This window comes from Ischnura elegans, chromosome 4, assembly GCF_921293095.1.
Source record: "Ischnura elegans chromosome 4, ioIscEleg1.1, whole genome shotgun sequence".
Lineage (NCBI taxonomy): Eukaryota > Metazoa > Arthropoda > Insecta > Odonata > Coenagrionidae > Ischnura > Ischnura elegans.
Window position 1 is genome coordinate 38,288,576 of NC_060249.1, and position 18,507 is coordinate 38,307,082.

At 39.3% G+C, this 18,507-nt stretch overlaps 1 protein-coding gene across 2 annotated transcripts in view; it reads left to right on the forward strand.

Moving 5' to 3' along the window:
- The window catches only part of LOC124157289, a 63,363-nt gene that overhangs the window by 35,735 nt on the left and 9,121 nt on the right, over nt 1-18,507 (forward strand). For both annotated transcript variants that reach the window (XM_046531887.1, XM_046531885.1), the window contains exons 2-3: nt 6,183-6,431; nt 9,600-9,769. In XM_046531887.1, the coding sequence (XP_046387843.1) occupies nt 6,183-6,431; nt 9,600-9,769 (419 nt within the window). The remainder of the gene's footprint in view (nt 1-6,182; nt 6,432-9,599; nt 9,770-18,507) is intronic.

The window sequence follows — 18,507 nt, forward strand, 5'->3', positions numbered from 1 at the left end:
AACCACATTCAAACATAATAATAGTTTATAAGGCTGGTTCGAGAAACGAAGGCAATTTCGTTTTGATTAAAATTTGAAAAGTTGTTCTAATAACTTTAATTCATAGGCTGACGACCAAAATAAATAGGCATTCTGAGCTATATGAAATGGAAATTAAATTTTTAATTGTAAATTTTCATGCAAGCTCTAGCGGAAATGCTTTTATAAACATAAGAAACGTATGAATTTTCGCAAAAATATGCATTTATATTTGACAAAACATCTGATAAAATGATCTTAATAACGCAATAATTGTGATAAAAATATAACTTAAGCTCGTCACTGGGCTACTTTTTTTGTTATTGGTCTTAGTTATTAGCACGAAATGCCTTAATTAAAGTCAGATGATGTAAGCTTAATAAGGAAGGCGCGATATAGTTTGGCACGAGGATCGGCTAAAATATCAGGAAAAATGCCAAATTTAAAATATTAGGATTGAATAATTCACAATCGGTCTCCCTTTATATTTCTTAGTATTCTCAGATGCTATCTAAGCCGAAATGACTTTCAAAAAATAAAGTACGAGGAAATTATTTAATTTGGATCGTGGTGTCACAGACCTATCCCCCTGAAATTGCAGAAGAGTGAATGATTGTGTTATCTGAGGCGAGAGCAGATCTGCTGATTGCATGAAAAATAATAGGCAACCTATACGAAATACATTTGAAATCAAATACCTGTTTTCTTTAATTTACTACCGACAGTCGAGTAGAACAACTACTCACATTTCCCGCCAAATATATTTTCACCAAATGCGAAACGGAACACAGTTACGTAAGCAAAAGGGCGGCTGTAAGGAAGAGAAATTGCAACAAGAAGAGGCAGGAAAAATAATTACACCTGACCTTCATTATTTTGTACAGTACATAAAAATGCGCTTCATCAGAGACTAGTAATCAGATCCCAGTCAGCTTCCATCGCAGTCAAAGTGTCAAAAAAAATTTAATGATATTATTTCACATCGTATCGTCGTATTTTAGCAGTGGAGTTCCATTTTATTACCTACAGCCCTGTCTGAACCGGTAGAGAGGGTTGAACGATGGAGGCCATTAAGATAACTAATCCTTTCATTGTTGTTTTTTTGTTATAAGAAACCATTAGGGTGTAAATAACTGTTTTCCTTAAACTAATTCAATGATTTTGTGCTAAATTTAATCCCATTTTGCTAAAAAAATAGTAATTACATTTTTATAAATGCTAAATCAAGATTATTTTCGCAATTAGTAGGATTAGTTTCAAATAGATGGACATGAGCATACTCTTCTTTTCAGTGATGTAACTAGGAATATACTTTGGCGGCATGGGAGTTCCTGGGGGCGACTCCCCTAGACAACGGGGATTCCCAGAAAATGTTTGAAAAATGACATGCCTGGAAATAGATTTTATATCATTTTATCTCTTACAATTTAACTTTAAGCAGATGCAGTTACTGTACATCAAAACTAGACAATTGTTTTAAATATTTTTTTTTATTTCACTCAGGCTTTTGGGGGGATCTATCCCCTCGTACCCCAATAGTTACGCCACTGCTTCTTTAAATTCCAAACCTGACATTCGAGGCAGAGCTAAAAATAAGTTTTTACCGTAAAAAAATGGAGACATTCTCAGAGCCATAAGAACGGGAAGGACGCTCTTAAACAAGTCATTGGACTTAATTCTGCAAAGCCGTTGCCCTCCTACCAGACGATGTTTCGCAGACGCACGCCGAGAAATCGCAACGCATTGTTCCAGTTTGAGCAAACTAAAGATTGCAAAATTTCTAATCCTGGGCACACACAATCGATAATTAGCCATATCGTCTTATGTCACCTTCTTTACAACAGGCACATAAGAAGCCAGTCTCCATCAAGACCCTCGAATTCCCGATAAGATAAGGGGAATTCAAGATAAATGTTTTATTATGAATTCATTTCGTGCACAAAAAGAATTCGGCATGCACAGTTCAGCGTATTCAAAAGTGCTGGCATGAAAGCCCATGAGAGTAAAGCATGGATTTGACAGATTTCCGCGTGGATGATGATAAATTACTCGATTGTAATCGCTAAATACATATCTGGATCTTGCGAGTTTGATTGCGAGCCAGAGGTCTCTCCAAAACTCTATAATCTTACAAAGACCATAAAAAACTGTTACTTCTCTTATATTTATTTCGAATGTCACACTATTACGAAAACTGGCAATGATAACACTTAAAGGCTGAAACTCCTATGAAAGAATGCATTTGATACACTCCTTTCGCCTTACAACTCACTCTCTGATTCAACCCGAAGATTGGTTAGGGTAGGCGAGGGTAGAGTTCACCTCGAGCTAAGCCATAGACGAGTGAATTTCACACATTCAGGGTTGGGGTGCGGGTCAGTCCCTCTTCCTAAGCTATCTCGCTACAGGCGAGGCCTTAATTTGGGGGTGCCCTAGGGTTTCACCCAGGAATCGAACCAAGGACCCTTCGATTAGCGGCCAGGCGCTCCTCCCACTAGGCTACCACGCTCCCCTTTCCGCCTGATACAAAATGAAATTTATTTTCAATATCCTTAAGTTTGAATTAATGTTCGAAAAATCATTGACGCTCGGTGGTAATTGATTCAAAATTTAATTTTTCAGGTCGGAATTGTACCCATAACAGTACAAGCAACACAAAATTTATATTCACATTGGTGGGAAAAAACATTTAGCAGTGGCGCATACTGTAAAATAATGGAAAAATAACTTTCTCTCATGTCAACATCGGTCATTGTTTACAAAATACATTGTCACTTGATATTTCTCGGTATGCTTTCATTGAGTATGAAGAAGAACAAGATTTCATTAATGATACCAGTGTACTCATACTAGTATACTCAATGTATCCATCATTCAAGATGTCTAATGTTTGCAGATGATGCAAATATATCTAGAAAGGTGAACAACTTACAACATTGTCTCCAGATACAGTCAGATTTAAACAGTCTGGTCACCTCATATTATGAAAATGGTTTATTTTTTAATGTTTAAAAGTGTTTTGTTTTATCTTTTTCACGTAGAAAAAATGTAATCAACTACAATTACCATATGGAAGAACCCAAATTTAATAGGACTAATGGGGTCACGTAGTATAGCAAAATGTATTTCACCACACATATATGGAATATTAGCATGGTTGCATGTAAACTGTTGGGCTTTATACACCGTATGTAAAAATATTTTGACTCTGAGATGGTACTTTTGGCATTGAATTATTCTTATGTAAGAAGTAAGTTGGAATATGGGTCAGTTATTTGGAATCCCTATTTAAAAAGAAAGATATTGTAATGCTAGAGCAGGTTCAAAAGGGATTTTTAAGATTTCTATATTTTTTATTATATCATGTGTATCCACTTTTTGAAAATTATGTTTGTTGTAGTGATTTGTTAAAAGTGTTTGGTCTCCATACCCCGCAAAATAGAAGAATCATTAACGATCTGCGGTTTCTGCATGATGTCATCAATAAGAGGCTATGTTACGAGTTGCTGAAGGAAATAAGAATAATAGTTCCAAATGTTAATAGCCGGTTGAAAAGAACATTTTACATATCAAAGGTTAAAACTAATTATTGTTCCAAAACGCCAATACGAAGGATTTGTGTAGTATATAACAAAAATTTCAACGATCTAGACTTATATCAAAAGAAAGACTGCTTTGTAAAAGATGTTTAGAATATGTTTCGCGACTTTGATAGTATTTAATTAATATTTTTCAGAATTTGCTATCATGATTGTTACTATTTTTGTGGCTGTGACCAATTTATTTTCAATTTTTTTGGAGTAACATTCTTGGATTGTTCACCCTATAATTATGTATATGTTGGGCGAACATAAAACATGATAAATAAATAATTACCTTCTAATACATGTAAGTATAAGGTTCAAATTGTTTTCTCGACAACTTTCCTGACTATCCCAAGCAGAAGTGATTTTTTCGACATTTTGAATGATTCCACCAATTACGAGTAGGTACTTTTACATGCAGCTCTATAAATGTTTTCTTTCCTTGGTGTCGAGCCTTCAGTTGAGCCCTCAAGGCTAATTATTGATAGTTTCCGTTATTTTTTAAAAGCATGCGTTCGACCAATGGGTTGTGATCTATAACCTGTAATTTTAATGCTTGAAGTTCAGATGGCATGTGCCGTAGAATATGAAAAGGTATTCGCCGGCGCACTTTATACTCACTGCCTATCATTCTCTTATATCTATCATTCATTCTTACCGAACATCATAGCGCAAAGAAAAATCCCATAATTCGTGCCTTGCACGACAGTTGATCATTTTGAGCGTTTTAATTATCGTTGATCCAAACCGATTCGTTAAATAGCGTTTTACCATAAAGTTTGGTGTACTCACTGCTGGAGGTGATTAAACCGTAAAAAATATCGAACTCTTTAAATATGATATAATTTTTTCAAGGATTTTTTATGACAATGTCTATTCTTCAGCCATTATTGTCTGCTCACCCAAACAAAGCTCCTTAGTAAAACTACCCTAGCGTCTTACCCTGGAGAACATGTAAGTTTCCCCTCTGCTCTGGACCTGGCGACACCATCAACTGACTTAATAATCCTTGACGATACAGTGACCTCAACGTAAGAGGACCTTGATGACAATAACTGTGACAAAGGTCGACTTCCAGACAGACAGCTGATCGCAATCATCATATAATGAGCGTGTATATAGTGATTTTTTCGCTGATAATTCCAAGTCGAAGTCATCTTCCTTGACACTATTTTCGGCTTCTAAGAAGGTTCTCTTCAAATTCGTTTGATTGGGAGCAGCTGTTGGGCTTTTCGCATAAATTTATATTTTTAATGCAAAGAAATCAGAAGCCTTTGAAACCACCAAAATTAATTTTATTTGCCCCCTAGGATATGCATGAAGTGGCCAGTCGAAAACCAATATTTGACACTTAATTTTTTTGTTAAATTGGCTTTGAGATCATCCTTCTCTCTGAAAACAAGTCTATTTGCCTTATTGACAACCGCACCGTTTTAGTTGAGTTCACGATAAACATTACAACACTTCCATCACACCAATAAAACGATTCTCATTCCGCATAATACTATTTCCAATATGTAAAATAACGAGTATCATAATAGGCGAATTGCTATCGTCATCGAACGCATTTGAGGGACAAGCTTATCACAGGACTAGGCAATGAATGCGATTACCTACCCACGAATCCTTGAAGATACAGGCCTCAACGTTATCGAACTTTCATAATACCACTAAGAAAAGAGATCAGATTTAAGACTGACACCAAACCACATAACAAATGCAACTAATGCGATTTTTTTGTTCGTTTATGTTGCAGATGACCGCCAGACGACTAACCCTTCCATCACACCGTTAGTAAGATTCCCACACAAATCACAATAAGATGATTCATCATTATGAGTAATTTGATTGGCGAATCGCTATCGGGATTAAACTCATCTTAGGTACGATTATCACATGACTTTCCCACACATTCGATTACTTACTATTTCGACAGTAGGCCATCATGGCAATCACTAAGACAGGAGTCAGAACTCTACGCTGCGCTGACGCTACATCGTAATCATCACAAAGCAAAAGTTAGGTATGAGATTGTTTTTGCTCATGTTCGTTTCCGATGACCCCGAGCCTGAGCAATCGACGTCCGTGTCCCTGCTACCGGATTCGATACTTGGCTATGGAAATCTTAATCTTCCTCTCGTAGGATTTATATCGTCTCCACGTATATGACTGAATTATTCCAATGAAAAATCGGTTTCAAAGACTCGTATCCAAATTCAATTGACTTTCAGGCCAATGAACGTTTCTTTCACCTCTACCAGCTTCTTTTATCAGTAACCGTTTTAAGTCACTACCATTTTGACCCACCCGATAATCTTATTTAGAGTCTCTCACCTTGTAATTCATAGCATTTCCACACTATAATATGGATGGGGATAAGTAGCTAACACATTTGAGGGTCGCTGTAATCAGTATCGGTAACAAATTCGATCATCCACCTACGAGTCCTTGGTGATACATTGACCTCAACGTTAGCGGACCTTCATGACAATCAGTGTGACAGAGGTCAGATTTAAGAGCGACCCTAGACCCTATCACCACGTGACTAATGTGATTATTTTTGGTTCGTTTTCGTTGCAGATGACCCTGAGCGGGGTCCATCTTCGTCCCTGCCCCTACTTCCTGGCGCCGGCCCCTCGCCCCGCCTCAGCGCATCTTCCGAGGACGTGAGAGTACTCACCCTACCCTCATTGCCACCCCCTAAGGGGTCCCACGGTGGCTGGCTATGGGGCGGGGGAAGCCAGCGCGAGGTCCGAGACAGACCCGAGGGCGGACAGTGGAGGGGAAGCCTATTGCCATTCTCGCTGCCCAAGAGGAAAAGGCTAAAAGGTATGTAGATCACAAGTGCATATGAGGAAGCCATACCAAGAAATGAAGTAAATGTTTTTTAAATGCTTTTTCTTAAAAAGAATTCTCGGGTTTTCCACCGGGTGATTGGCTCCATGTCTCCCGACGTTTCAAAGAACGACTTGCTCTTCATCCTCAGGGGATCTTCTGAAGATCTTAAATCTGAAGATCTTACGCCGGGAGAATCTAAGATTTTTTTCTTGACTTGCCTCGTCTATTTCATCCGAGGAATCTACTTGTACTTAAATTTAACCCACTTTTAATTGAAGCTCGGCTTGAAATTTTGCACATTTGCTTGCTTTTGATAACGATAATTTTTTCAACAATCAGACATTTGAAAATTTGTTCCATTTTTCTCTAATTAACGAACTAAATTTCCATATAAAAATATTGTATTAAATTTTCTCAATAGATGGCGTTAGTTATACTTTTTGAGGCAGAAATATTTTAACAGAACTCGTTCAATCGATTACACGATTCGCCTCTAAAAATTATTTATTTTTAATAAAATAAAAAATTTTTAGAAGAACACGCTTTTCCGAAAAACCGAATAAAATGCATTAAAAAGTAAAAAAATAAGCTTTCCATGGCTCCTTATACTAGACAGCCTCACATTGCGAGGATATATTTCGGGGTGTCCAAAGGCGTCACTCGTGATTTGAGCATGGGACTCTTCGATGAGCAGCCAAGAGCCCTACACGCTAATCCACCGCGCTCACCACCACTTAATTATTGATCTGAAATTCTCTGACGTTTCTCAAACTTCTCCATTGATTCGCAGACCATTTGATAGCCATTTCACGGGGTATTCATGTTTAGAGAAGAGAAAAATGTGAGTGATGTAAGATATTAAAATTAAAGATATTTAAATAAAATTCTTATATAAAAATGAATTCTTGCCGTTTTAAAGCACTTTTCGGTACCTTAGGGCACGTGATTTTCGCAAGCTGGCTCAATGGCATGAATGGGTGCTAAAATATCAAAGATACACCTATTCTTACAGAGATGAGAATAAAATCACTATCTGATTTTTACAGCAAGTAGGATATATTTCGTAAATATCCTCGACATTCCTCAACTTCCCTGATTTTCAAAAAAAGGCCACCTTGACAATAGTATGAGGAGGTTCCGCCGGTAAATGAACCAAAAGTCATCCCCATGCAAATTTTGGAATCAGTACTCTCTTCAATGTGGCAAGTCAACAATGAAACAGAAATTCCCTGACTTTTCACAAAATTTCCTGACAATTGCTGCAGTTTTCCATACCCTTTTAAAAATACTTGTTTTATCGAATATTGAATGGGGTCTATAAGCGATCAAGTTAAACATAAACCTTTTTAAAAACATTATCCAAAATCATAACCTAAAAACTCATTTCAACAATTAATGGGGAAATATCTGACCAGCATGTAGGGAATGGGACGAAGATCCATCCGTGCGGAGGTGAGGAAAAATCACTATTGAACTTTTAACCAACGAACAGCATAAGCGACTTATTACATATTTCACATTACACGTGTTTCACTTACGCCAAATTGGTCGATGGTTTCCAAGGCTTAACTCCAAAGCAAATCTATATTCGCCTTGACTTCATCGATCCAAAACGATCCTATCACGAGTCTCTGCTAAGTGGCATCCATTATACGTCTCTGGTCCGTATCAACTGATTCGGGGGATGTGCTCAGCATCACACGTCACCGCACATCCTTGCACGACAATGAACATCTAAAGTGAGGTTTCCCTTTCCACCTTGAACACTGTGGGGCAGACACTTAGCCAGAAATTTGTTTCGGGGGATGCTAGTGGGGTATTCTGCTTGCCTACACTTACATTTGCTGTCAATTTGGAAAACCATACATTTTAAATTTTTATTGAAGTCGTCTACCCTGCTCCCTTTCGTTCTGCCTTTAAATCCTCTCCCTCTCCTCCCCATCTACCGAGCATTCTTCCCTCTTACACGGTTTTTAAGTCAGCAAAATATGCCCTTTTCATAATGGAGAAAGTTAATTGTATAGATCATTATTATCAAAAATTATGAAGTGAGACAATACCGAAAAATGGAGTGTCGGTGGATAGATACCCTTGGGCTGGCAGTTTCCTTAGCAGATGTATCGAAGTTAGTCACCGCAAAAGAAAAAAAATACTTTTGGGGTTACGTGCATATCGTGGAATCAGCTAGTCAGTTTCCATATCAATTCTAGGAGTTTCTCATTGCAGTTAATATTGAACGCATGCTTTCTCTGACTCCAGAGAGCTCAGGTGAAAGCCATTGATGAAATAAAAGAAAAGGTCTCGGGAATTTATATCCACGGAGAAAAAATTAGCATACTAAGATTTGCCGATGACATAGCCATCATAGCGGAGAAAGAGAAGGATTTGAAAAATATTCTGATTAATATGGGTGGGGTAATGGGTAAATATCAGCTCAAAATGAACACAAAGAAAACCAAGATATTATTATGCAGCAGAAGGGAAGAAGTCAAGACTAGCATTAAAATAGGAAAGCAAAAACTGGTAGAGGTGGATGAATTCTGTTTATTTGGGAAGCAGGCTAACTAGTGACGGGAGAACTAAATGATAAATTATAAGCAGAATAGCCTAAGCAAAGAGAGCATTCCACCAAAAGAAAGACCTGCTTATAGCGGGAAACTTAAACATAGAAGTAAAGAAACAAATTATAAGCCTACCTTTGGAATATGCTTATATACGAAAGTGAGGCATGGACAATGGCAGCAGCGGAGAAAGCTCTAAGAAGAGTAGGAGAGAAGAAAAGCTTCAAGAAGACCTTAATAAGAAGACGGAACAACCTTATAGGCCACATCTTGAGGCATGATGGCCTGATGAAGGCAATCGCCCAGGGACAAGTGAATGGTAAGAACGGAAAAGGAAGACCTCCAACAAAATATATGGAACAGGCTAAGATAGATGTGAGAGAGAAGAAATACGTGGGTGCAAAAAGATTAGCTGATAGGAGAAATGAGTGGAGAGCTGCGTCAAATCAATCTTTAGGTTTGTTGACCAGTGATGACGATGAATTTAGGAGAAAACTTTGACAACCGATATCGGTAAACAGACAGTTATTTGGTGTATATGTACTCATACTTCTCCACATAATCTTCCAATTCTTACTTTCTTCATCTTATTTTCTAGGTCCCCTTCGCGCTGGTCGCCTGTGCCTACTCAGCATACTCCTGCCAGCTCTCCTGTTAACCCTTCCGCTGTACGTGAGGTACCGCGTCTACGGACGGGGAGAAGCTTTTCCGCTCGCCGCGTCTGACATGCGACTCATAGATTCCCACATTTCAACCACTTGGTGCCAGGTACGATTTATTCCTGTTTTTAATCCACGGATCATATTCAACGACAAGAATCAAAATTCAACCTGGGTTATCAATTATTTTTTTATGCCAAAGACCTCATTCACTGTCGTAATAAATGAGATTCCGTGGAAACTTAAGTCTAAATCACACGATCATGTTTCCCATCCCTTTCGAGGGACAGCTCCAGCGATCGCTCCGATGATGACGGATGAAATGACCGTTTCTCGCGATCATTTTCCTCGATGGCTTGAGGGATAGAAATCTCATACCTATTTCAAGTCATTTTACAAGAGGCACGCCATTGCGCAGGTTAGCACTGCATTCATTTCTCAATCTTGCTGGAAATAATTATTGCCCAAACGAATGCATTACCGCTTTACGGCCGTTTGACACGGGGCGCGGAATGGCGCAGGTTAGATCTGCATTAATTTCTAAAATGGCGTGGAATTGCGCGAATGCATGAACGAAATCAGAACAGGGGCTATTTTTCCATCTAACGTTCACGCATTCTCGCATGTGTTCTAGCAATTCACCGCTTTACATGACGCAATTTTGACTGCGGCTTCGTACACACGTCAGATTGTGCAAGTACGTGCCCCGTGTAAAACGGCCTTAACACAGTACTCGCACAGAACAGTCGTCTGTTGAGTGCGCGATTTTCGTGTTCCATGTTAGAACAAGGAACAAACGAGATTCAGAGCGCAGCGTTGTTGACATACTGGTCTGTTTCGTGGAAATGCACTGACACAAAGGTGAGTATCATCAGTGGCGTAGCCAGGAACTTCGTTGGGGGGGGTCCCATATCAGGGGGGAAAATTTTTGAAAAACAGGGTACTAAGAAGAGGGTTCTAAACTTAATTGATCACTTTTCATAATCGAAAAAACTTCAGTTGTTAAAGAAATATTTTGTAAATTCATGATTTATCAATATTTTGTTTTCTTTTCTGAAGGAAAATTACTGTATTTTTATGCTTCCCCCAGATCTGGATCCCCCAGACCCCTCCCCAGGCTACGCCACTGATTATCGTGAAACTTAATCAGGCGATAATATGCGAACAATTAATAAGGTAAAACAGTGAAAAGGGAGAAGACGATCCCTCGCATAGTTAAGATTGCTCTCGCCCCTACCTAGAATTCATACTTTTCCGCGACGCGCACTAACCGGAATAAGACGGAAATCATAATTGAAAATTACAAATTTTTCACGCCTATCAAATTCATGGAATCGTCTAGAATATTGTAACATATATGTACCATGAACTTAAATCAATATGTTCATAGAACGCACACTCGAGATGAATCAATGAATCATTCACTCATTAAACAAACCGGTAAAACGGCCTTTACACTCAGCGCGTCCCTTTTTCCGTCGCTGAAAGCCCGTTCTTCAGCCAATTAGAAGACACGACCGCTAACAGCGATTATGACGCTAAGATTAACTTATAATTATAAGCGATGGAAATACGGGCGTTGGGAATGACCGTGTGTTTGACCGTGTGAAATTCAGGCATTTCTGTCGCAAAATTCTATGATATGGAAATGTGTTAATCGAGGCGTTATAAATCAGGAAGAGGGTCTTAGGATTCCAAACCCCTCAATTTTTTTTAAGATAGGGTTTTTAGTAGGGATGAGTCGATTCCAAATGTCGATTCTCGATTCCACCGATTCTCGATTCCACAGATTCTCGGGCACGGAATCGGAATCGAGAATCGATCGCCTAAAGTCGATTCCGATTCCATCGATTCCAGGAAGATAAATGTTTTGAGCATAGAGTATAAGTTTGGGGCATAAATGCTGCCACACACCTAAGCGGCCGCGGTGTCAGTCTTGCCCGCGCGGAGGATACGCCCCGCACGCGGGTGCTGCGACGAACATACCTAAGCGGCCACGGAAACATGAAAATGTCGGCAAGAGCGACAAACCGACGAACCCTGAAATACCTCGTGTTCATGAGCAACTCTCAGAGAAAAAAAATTGGAAACCACGGGATCGGGAAGCAACGCATGCGTTTTCCGTTCTTTTATTAACCGCTGGTCACGGCAAATCAAATTGTTACGATTATGAATCACATTCGGAGATCCCATCTGGACCACTAATTTTAAAGTATAATAGATCGAAATATATTTTTTTTACTTTCGAATGATATTTGAAGTCTGATGATAATAAAAACGATCAGAGAGCGAGTTTTTCTGTGAAAAAAGTTTCTTATAAATACGCGCTGAGAGCGGTTTTTTTATATACGTAACTTTTTTAGACTAACACGCGCCTGCGTCAATAATAAAAAAATTAGACACATTCGCGTTTGTATAGCCCAGTTTCATCAATGCAACCCTTGAGGAAGTTTATACTTGCTTGGCATAAGCCGCCGCGGCCTCCGGGCGGACTCGACAGGTTGCGTTCGGCCGGCACCGCGCACCCGCCAGGCTGCTCTGGTATGTATCGACGCCATGAACGCTACATTATTGTTTAGCCACCGCGGCCAAACAAGAATGTAGCCACCGCGGCTATTGTTATTTTTAGGGATGGTCGGATCGGATACCTCGGATCCAAATACCCGCGGATATTGCCCTTCATCGGATCCAAAGTCGCGGAAGACATCGGATCTGGATCGGAAATTTTAAATAATAGCTTCAGTGAATGTAACGCCCCATAAGAGTGGAAAGATTTCCGATTATCTCTTCGAATGCGCCGTCGCATGCGATTCTTGTCCTACTCATGAACTGTTTTGTTTGAAAGCTCTCGCAGAGGTTGCAAGTAGAATTTCAGCCGTGGCCAGGATTTTCAGCATTTCAAAAGTAACTATGTCGCAGATTTCAGAAAACCACCCTCGGCCGTCCATCAGCCCGTGCCTCTGTTGTTTTTTTTCGCATCCGAAATCACACGGACCAAAAATCATTGTCTTCTAAGGAAAATATCAAATCACACGAAAACAATTGAAGCGTGTTTCATCCCTACCTCGTCTCACCAACTGACCTTTTTTGGCCTACCTGCTTCAATTCTCCGTTTCTAGACTACAAATGCTAGGAGAGTGACTTTCTGGGAAAGTGTTAAAATTAGTTTAAAACCCATTATTTAGTGCCCGGTTTTTTCAACAATTTTCCCCCCTGGTTTTGGATCCCCCCCCAATTGAAATTCCTGGCTACGCCACTGCTCCTTCCCCTCCACCTCTCCTTTACACGCTTTTGCTGCCCACTCCTTCCTCATGCTCAGCGGTTGAGCACCTCGTCGCACGTGACGTTATTACCGTTTTAAATACTTTTAATTGTGTTGCTGATTGCGCAGTTGCAATTTAATTTAATGATGCACCAATAAAAATGTCTTTCATTGTGTATAAACATTTCCATTAACAGGAGAACCAATGAATGTAGTGTGCGTGCACTATGGCGTAAATTATTGCGAGGATGTGCTAAATCCACCTCACCATACTGAAGCATTTTCGGATTAAACACAAGTCCGTATGCGATGAGAAAGTAAAATTCGGGGAACACGCGTGTGAGGAAAATTTGAATTCAGTCGATAGCAGGGGGGTAGCCAGGAATTTTGTTAAGGGGGGGTCCAAAACCAGCGGGGAAAATTTTTAAACAACAGGGTACAAAGGAGAGGTTTTCAAACTAATTTTAACGCCCTTCATAATAGAAAAAACTTCATTTTTCAGAGATTCATTTTTTTCATTTTTGTAAATTCATGATTTTTAATATTTTGTTTCCTTTTATGAAGGAAAGTAATTGTGTTTTTATATTTTGGGGGGTCCTCTCGCTACGCTACTGGTCAGTGGTTCATCCTAAGATTTTTCCTATTATCATTTCCAAACCCAAGCGTAACAGTTTAGGCCCTGAGTATGTAAAGATGTTTTTAAAAAACAACTTGAAAGCCCATAAAATAATTTTTAATTTATAAAAATATAAAAATGTGTATGAAAATCTAAAAAGCATTCCATTGATTGTATGTACCCACAATAAACTTGAATAATGACTTTGTTTAATGGCAGGAATTCGAAAATGCATTTGGAATCGAGAATATCCGATTCGAAAGATCTGGCTCCAAAAATCCTGGATCCGTCCATCCCTAGTTATTTTATTCCATTCAATTCTTAAATTTTAATGACAGCGATGCTACAGATAAATCAAAATCCCACCAGTTAGAATGAACAAGAATCGATGGAATCGGAATCGAGAATCGGGAATCGATTTGAAGGAATCGAAATTGGAATCGGAATCGAAAAATAGTGGAATCGATTCATCCCTAGTTTTTAGCGTACCCCCACCAGATAAGCTCTTACTCTCACCTCTTACGCAATGTATCATACCCTTTCTCAATGAACCAGAAAATTTTTTCCTACTATATAGCCTTGGTGTGAGTCAAAATCTACTAAAATGACGATGCTGCAACGATTTTCTGTATCCCTCTATATCACCTGTAATTTAGCGGTTGCCATGAGTCTTCGGACCGCTTCGCCTGAAATTAAATAATATAAAGACACCCTCTACCCCTCCGTAATGCCCCTGTAAGTTGTTACACTTCCTCAGCGCCTTGCCCTTAAACGAATTCAAGGGTGGTTAGGTAAAGCACTATATTATACGCATGAAGAATTGATAGGGAATCATATCTATCACAAATCTCGTTCAACACGTCTCGCTTTAAGATTCAAATTTATAGCCAACTTCTAAATTTATCCTGTATACCACTACTGAGGCTCTAAAAGGCTTCCATTGGGGAGTAATTACTTCAAAGAGGCACACAGACATGTTTAAAGGGGAGGGCTTACGATAAAACCTTGAAAACAAAATCCTAAAACATTCAGATAATTCTGAAGAGGATGGAGTGTCCACTGATACGTATCAAGGCATGAAGTTTTTAAAGGAACAAAACCTTCAATTCCAGGGAAAATTTTTCCCTTAAAATCTAAAAACAAATACATCTGCACACGAAACGCAGCACCTTCGTTACTTTTACAGATAAAATGATAAATATTTTAATGGGAAATGTTATTACATGCATATGGTCATAAAAAATTTCCCTAAGAATTGCAGGGACAGGACACAACTCCTGAAAATTAAACGGAATTCCATACCCTAGGCGATAATATTCGGTGTAATCAGTGATATATACCTTTGATGTCGTTTACCTTCGTGCGAAAACCCAATTAGATAATGGAAGAAAAAGAACATTCGTAGAGTGAAACAGATATCCTATGCAAGGCTTATCAGAACCATGGAAACACACCGGAATCCAATACTACCCATACAGCGTAAGGATGATTGATGAGTTACGAATAGTCTTCGACGACGACGAAATCGAATGAACAATAACAGTTGCTACCTACACAATTGCCTCACGAGGGACTGTACATTAGCTTTGCTCCCTTGGTACACATAACGAAAACATTGATAATCTAGTCAAAAGAATATCACATCGCTGTCCAAGTGAGTGAAATCGCTTACTGTATTATTTGCATGTCAGAGTCGGAAGATCAGATTCTCTTGAGTAGGTATACAGCGAACGCGAACTATGCGATAAAATCTAGATCAACAACTAGTTCATCTGGCTCACACGACACATATCTTATGCATATGTGATCAAAATGATTTTCTCCAGTCCAGTCCATATTTAAGTAATAGGACACATTCATTTCCACAGGTCGAAGAAAAATACGTCCAGTAGTGCTTTGGGTAACGGTCGTGCTAAAACGTAAGGAAACATGCTTTATAAAAAAGACAATTTCACGAATATTTAACACTTCCCTCGATTACATTTTACACAGTTTCAACTCTGTGAGCTCTTACGGGAAGGCAAAGGCCGAATTTTTCCCAGATTAGAAAATAATTTCGCGAATAATTGACATCCCCAAACAATAATAAATAAATACAAAATCTTGAGTTTTTTTAAGTTTCTAACCAAATTTTTCAGCCACTTCATCACAGTGTGCGAAGAGACAAGTAGCAAGTTCAAAAACCATAAGCGATGCTTCACACATCAATTAGCTTGGTAAAACATTCACATTGACTAAGAATCGCACTAAAATGAATTGATAATCTGGGCTACTGGAGGATCAATGGGTAAAGGACCACATTTCTGGGTGACACATATTTTCTGCTAATTTTGCGAAATTAAATTCAACGTTGACTTCAGGTCTTTTTAGATTTTTTTCGATATTTTCAAGGTTTCTGTATTCAAATTCCAATTTTATTATCAATATAAAGTTCTTAGTACATCAGCAATTCTTGCTGAAAGAAAACGTTTTGGGTCAAGGGCGTACCCAAGATCATAACTGTAGGGGAGGGGCAAGCCGTGGTCGTTCAAGTTTTAACACATTTTAGCACACGAAAGATTTGTGAAACTAAAATTTAAAAAGCATTATGACAGCGCTTTATTTGTTTTTAAAAGTATTTGCATTATTTCTATTTAAATTCCGTGTCTTATCCTAATATCATTTTTCTTAAAAGAAATTTTGTTCAAAACTTTCGTTTTCAACTAAATTAATTTTCGCTCCTGGGGGGGGGGGGGGCAGCTGCCTCCTCTTCCCCCGCTGGGTACGCCCATGTTCAGGGTAGGTAACCTCCACCAAGTTTGTATACTTGATCACGGTCGCCGTCTGCAAATGCGAATAGCCAGTGCGGAAGGGGACAGGCACGTACTTATGGCTTCAACCCTCCCCCCCTAAAAAAATGTCCCTGGTGGCGGCTGCCCTCCATTCAGCCCCTTGGTAGACAACTAGCCCAGGGGCACTCCTGCTCTGGCTTCTCTCAAGTACTAACAGTTTTGGACTGAGATCAGGGCCTCAGACTCGATTGCTCAAAATCGGATAATGTTAAATACTTTCGCCAGAGCCTAAAAGATTAAAATTTTCCGAAAAACAAGGCAGATTTCGGGAATTAACGCCTAGGGATACGAAGCTGTTTCTTGGAAAACCAACGATGACGATAAGTTTCAGCACTAAGGCACGAAATTTATAGCTTGTGAAATGATATTTATGCCTTTCGATGTGTGGCAATTAAAAAAAAAAAGTCAGTATTGGAAACCCCCCCCCCCCCCCACTCCCAATCGACTCCGTGTCTGGGCGGGGTGGGATAAATGCAGTGACGGATTTAGGCGGGGGTCACAGGGGTCATGTTTCTCCCACCACATTATATCAATTTCTTTTTAAATTAATTAGTTCTATATTTTTACACGTTTTTAAAAGGGTTAAGGGGTTTAGACGCAAATGCATAGCTACAAGTCCCAAATGTGAGAGAGGTGTTAGTTGTTTATCGTAGAACGCAACTCTTTAAAAAATTTACACGAGAAAACGCCCCTCTCTATTCCATACTCTCGTCATGACCCGCAAATTTGATGCACAATCCGCCCCCGGATAAAAGGGTATAGGAACAGGATAGGAGCGGAGGGTCTGAGGCTGTCAGGTAAATTGCTCTCCAGTCAGGGTACTCGCGCGATTTCAAATCATTCCCGAGGAAGATTGGAACGAATTACTTAATTTCGTATCATTTCAATCCTTACGCAATTTTAAGCTTCAAATGGTGCTGTATCAATCAGGGACGTATTATGGTCGGTAATTTCGGGGGAATGGTTCATTTTCGTATCGCCTTGATGGCAATTATCACCCGTAATGCGTCTGATGTCTGATATGCGTACCTGGCCAGGAGGCTTTTAGATATTCATAAATAATTTTCAAACACCGTTTGTTAAGGTGCTGAAATAAAAATTTCATTGGAGAGCCACCTTAAATATTACCATCTTTTGAATTTTTCCAGAAATTACGGGGATGGAAGCTCCCTTGACTCCCTGGCGTAATCTGCCTCTGGTTGCAATTACCACTCCGATTTCTTGTAACTGAGTAGGAATGAATAAATCGGGGTGCATGTAAACGGCAAGGAATTCTCGATTTAAATGTTAAATTCCCAGAATTTTGCCGTTCTTTACCCTCTCCGATTGAATTCACGGTTGCTACAACCGTAGTTTGCACTTTATTATTTAAGGAAATTGGACAGATTGACACACCATATTACTTGAGTATATGGATTATACCACATTTTCCCCGAACATTTCCATAAGAATTAATGATTATGGCTGACCTCGAAAGCTGAAGGTCCGAGGTTCGAATTCCGGACACATTTTTCTCCCGGTAACCGTAGAAATTTCGTCAACACTGACGCAGCAGATTCGAAATTAGCATATGCACATTTTTTTCAGGATGTGGAGTCTAAGTTAAACCCAAAAAGGTAGATACATAATACATATTTTCAGCGACATACGAACTTTTTGACTCGATGCATGTAACATTGCCTAGCTAGATATAAACAAACTTCATCCTTCAGTAAAACTTCCCATGCTCATAAGGAAGGGCAAAACTCAATTTCAGCAATGTTTCAGATGCGAATCAACCATGGTTTCCATAGTCATTCGAGCTGAAATGCTTTGCGGTCAGAGGACCTAAGTTTCTTCCACTCCCTCACTCTCTTGTTTATCACGCGTTAGAGTAAACAGGGGGAGGTTATTCTTGGACATTTTGCAAGCTGTTTTTTCCGAGGGAAGAGCAGAATATGTACCCATCCCTTGTAGGTGTGGTGTCGCATGGAAATCTTTCGCCTTTAAAGATTCAGGCAGACTACGAAAGTGGCCAAAAATGAAAAATATCATATTCTCCATGCCTCCACCCGGGGCGAATTCAACATTTAATTTAGGGGCGGTCATGACCTGCGTCCGAGGAGTATTAAATATCCCCTGGAGAGAGGGGCGTTCTC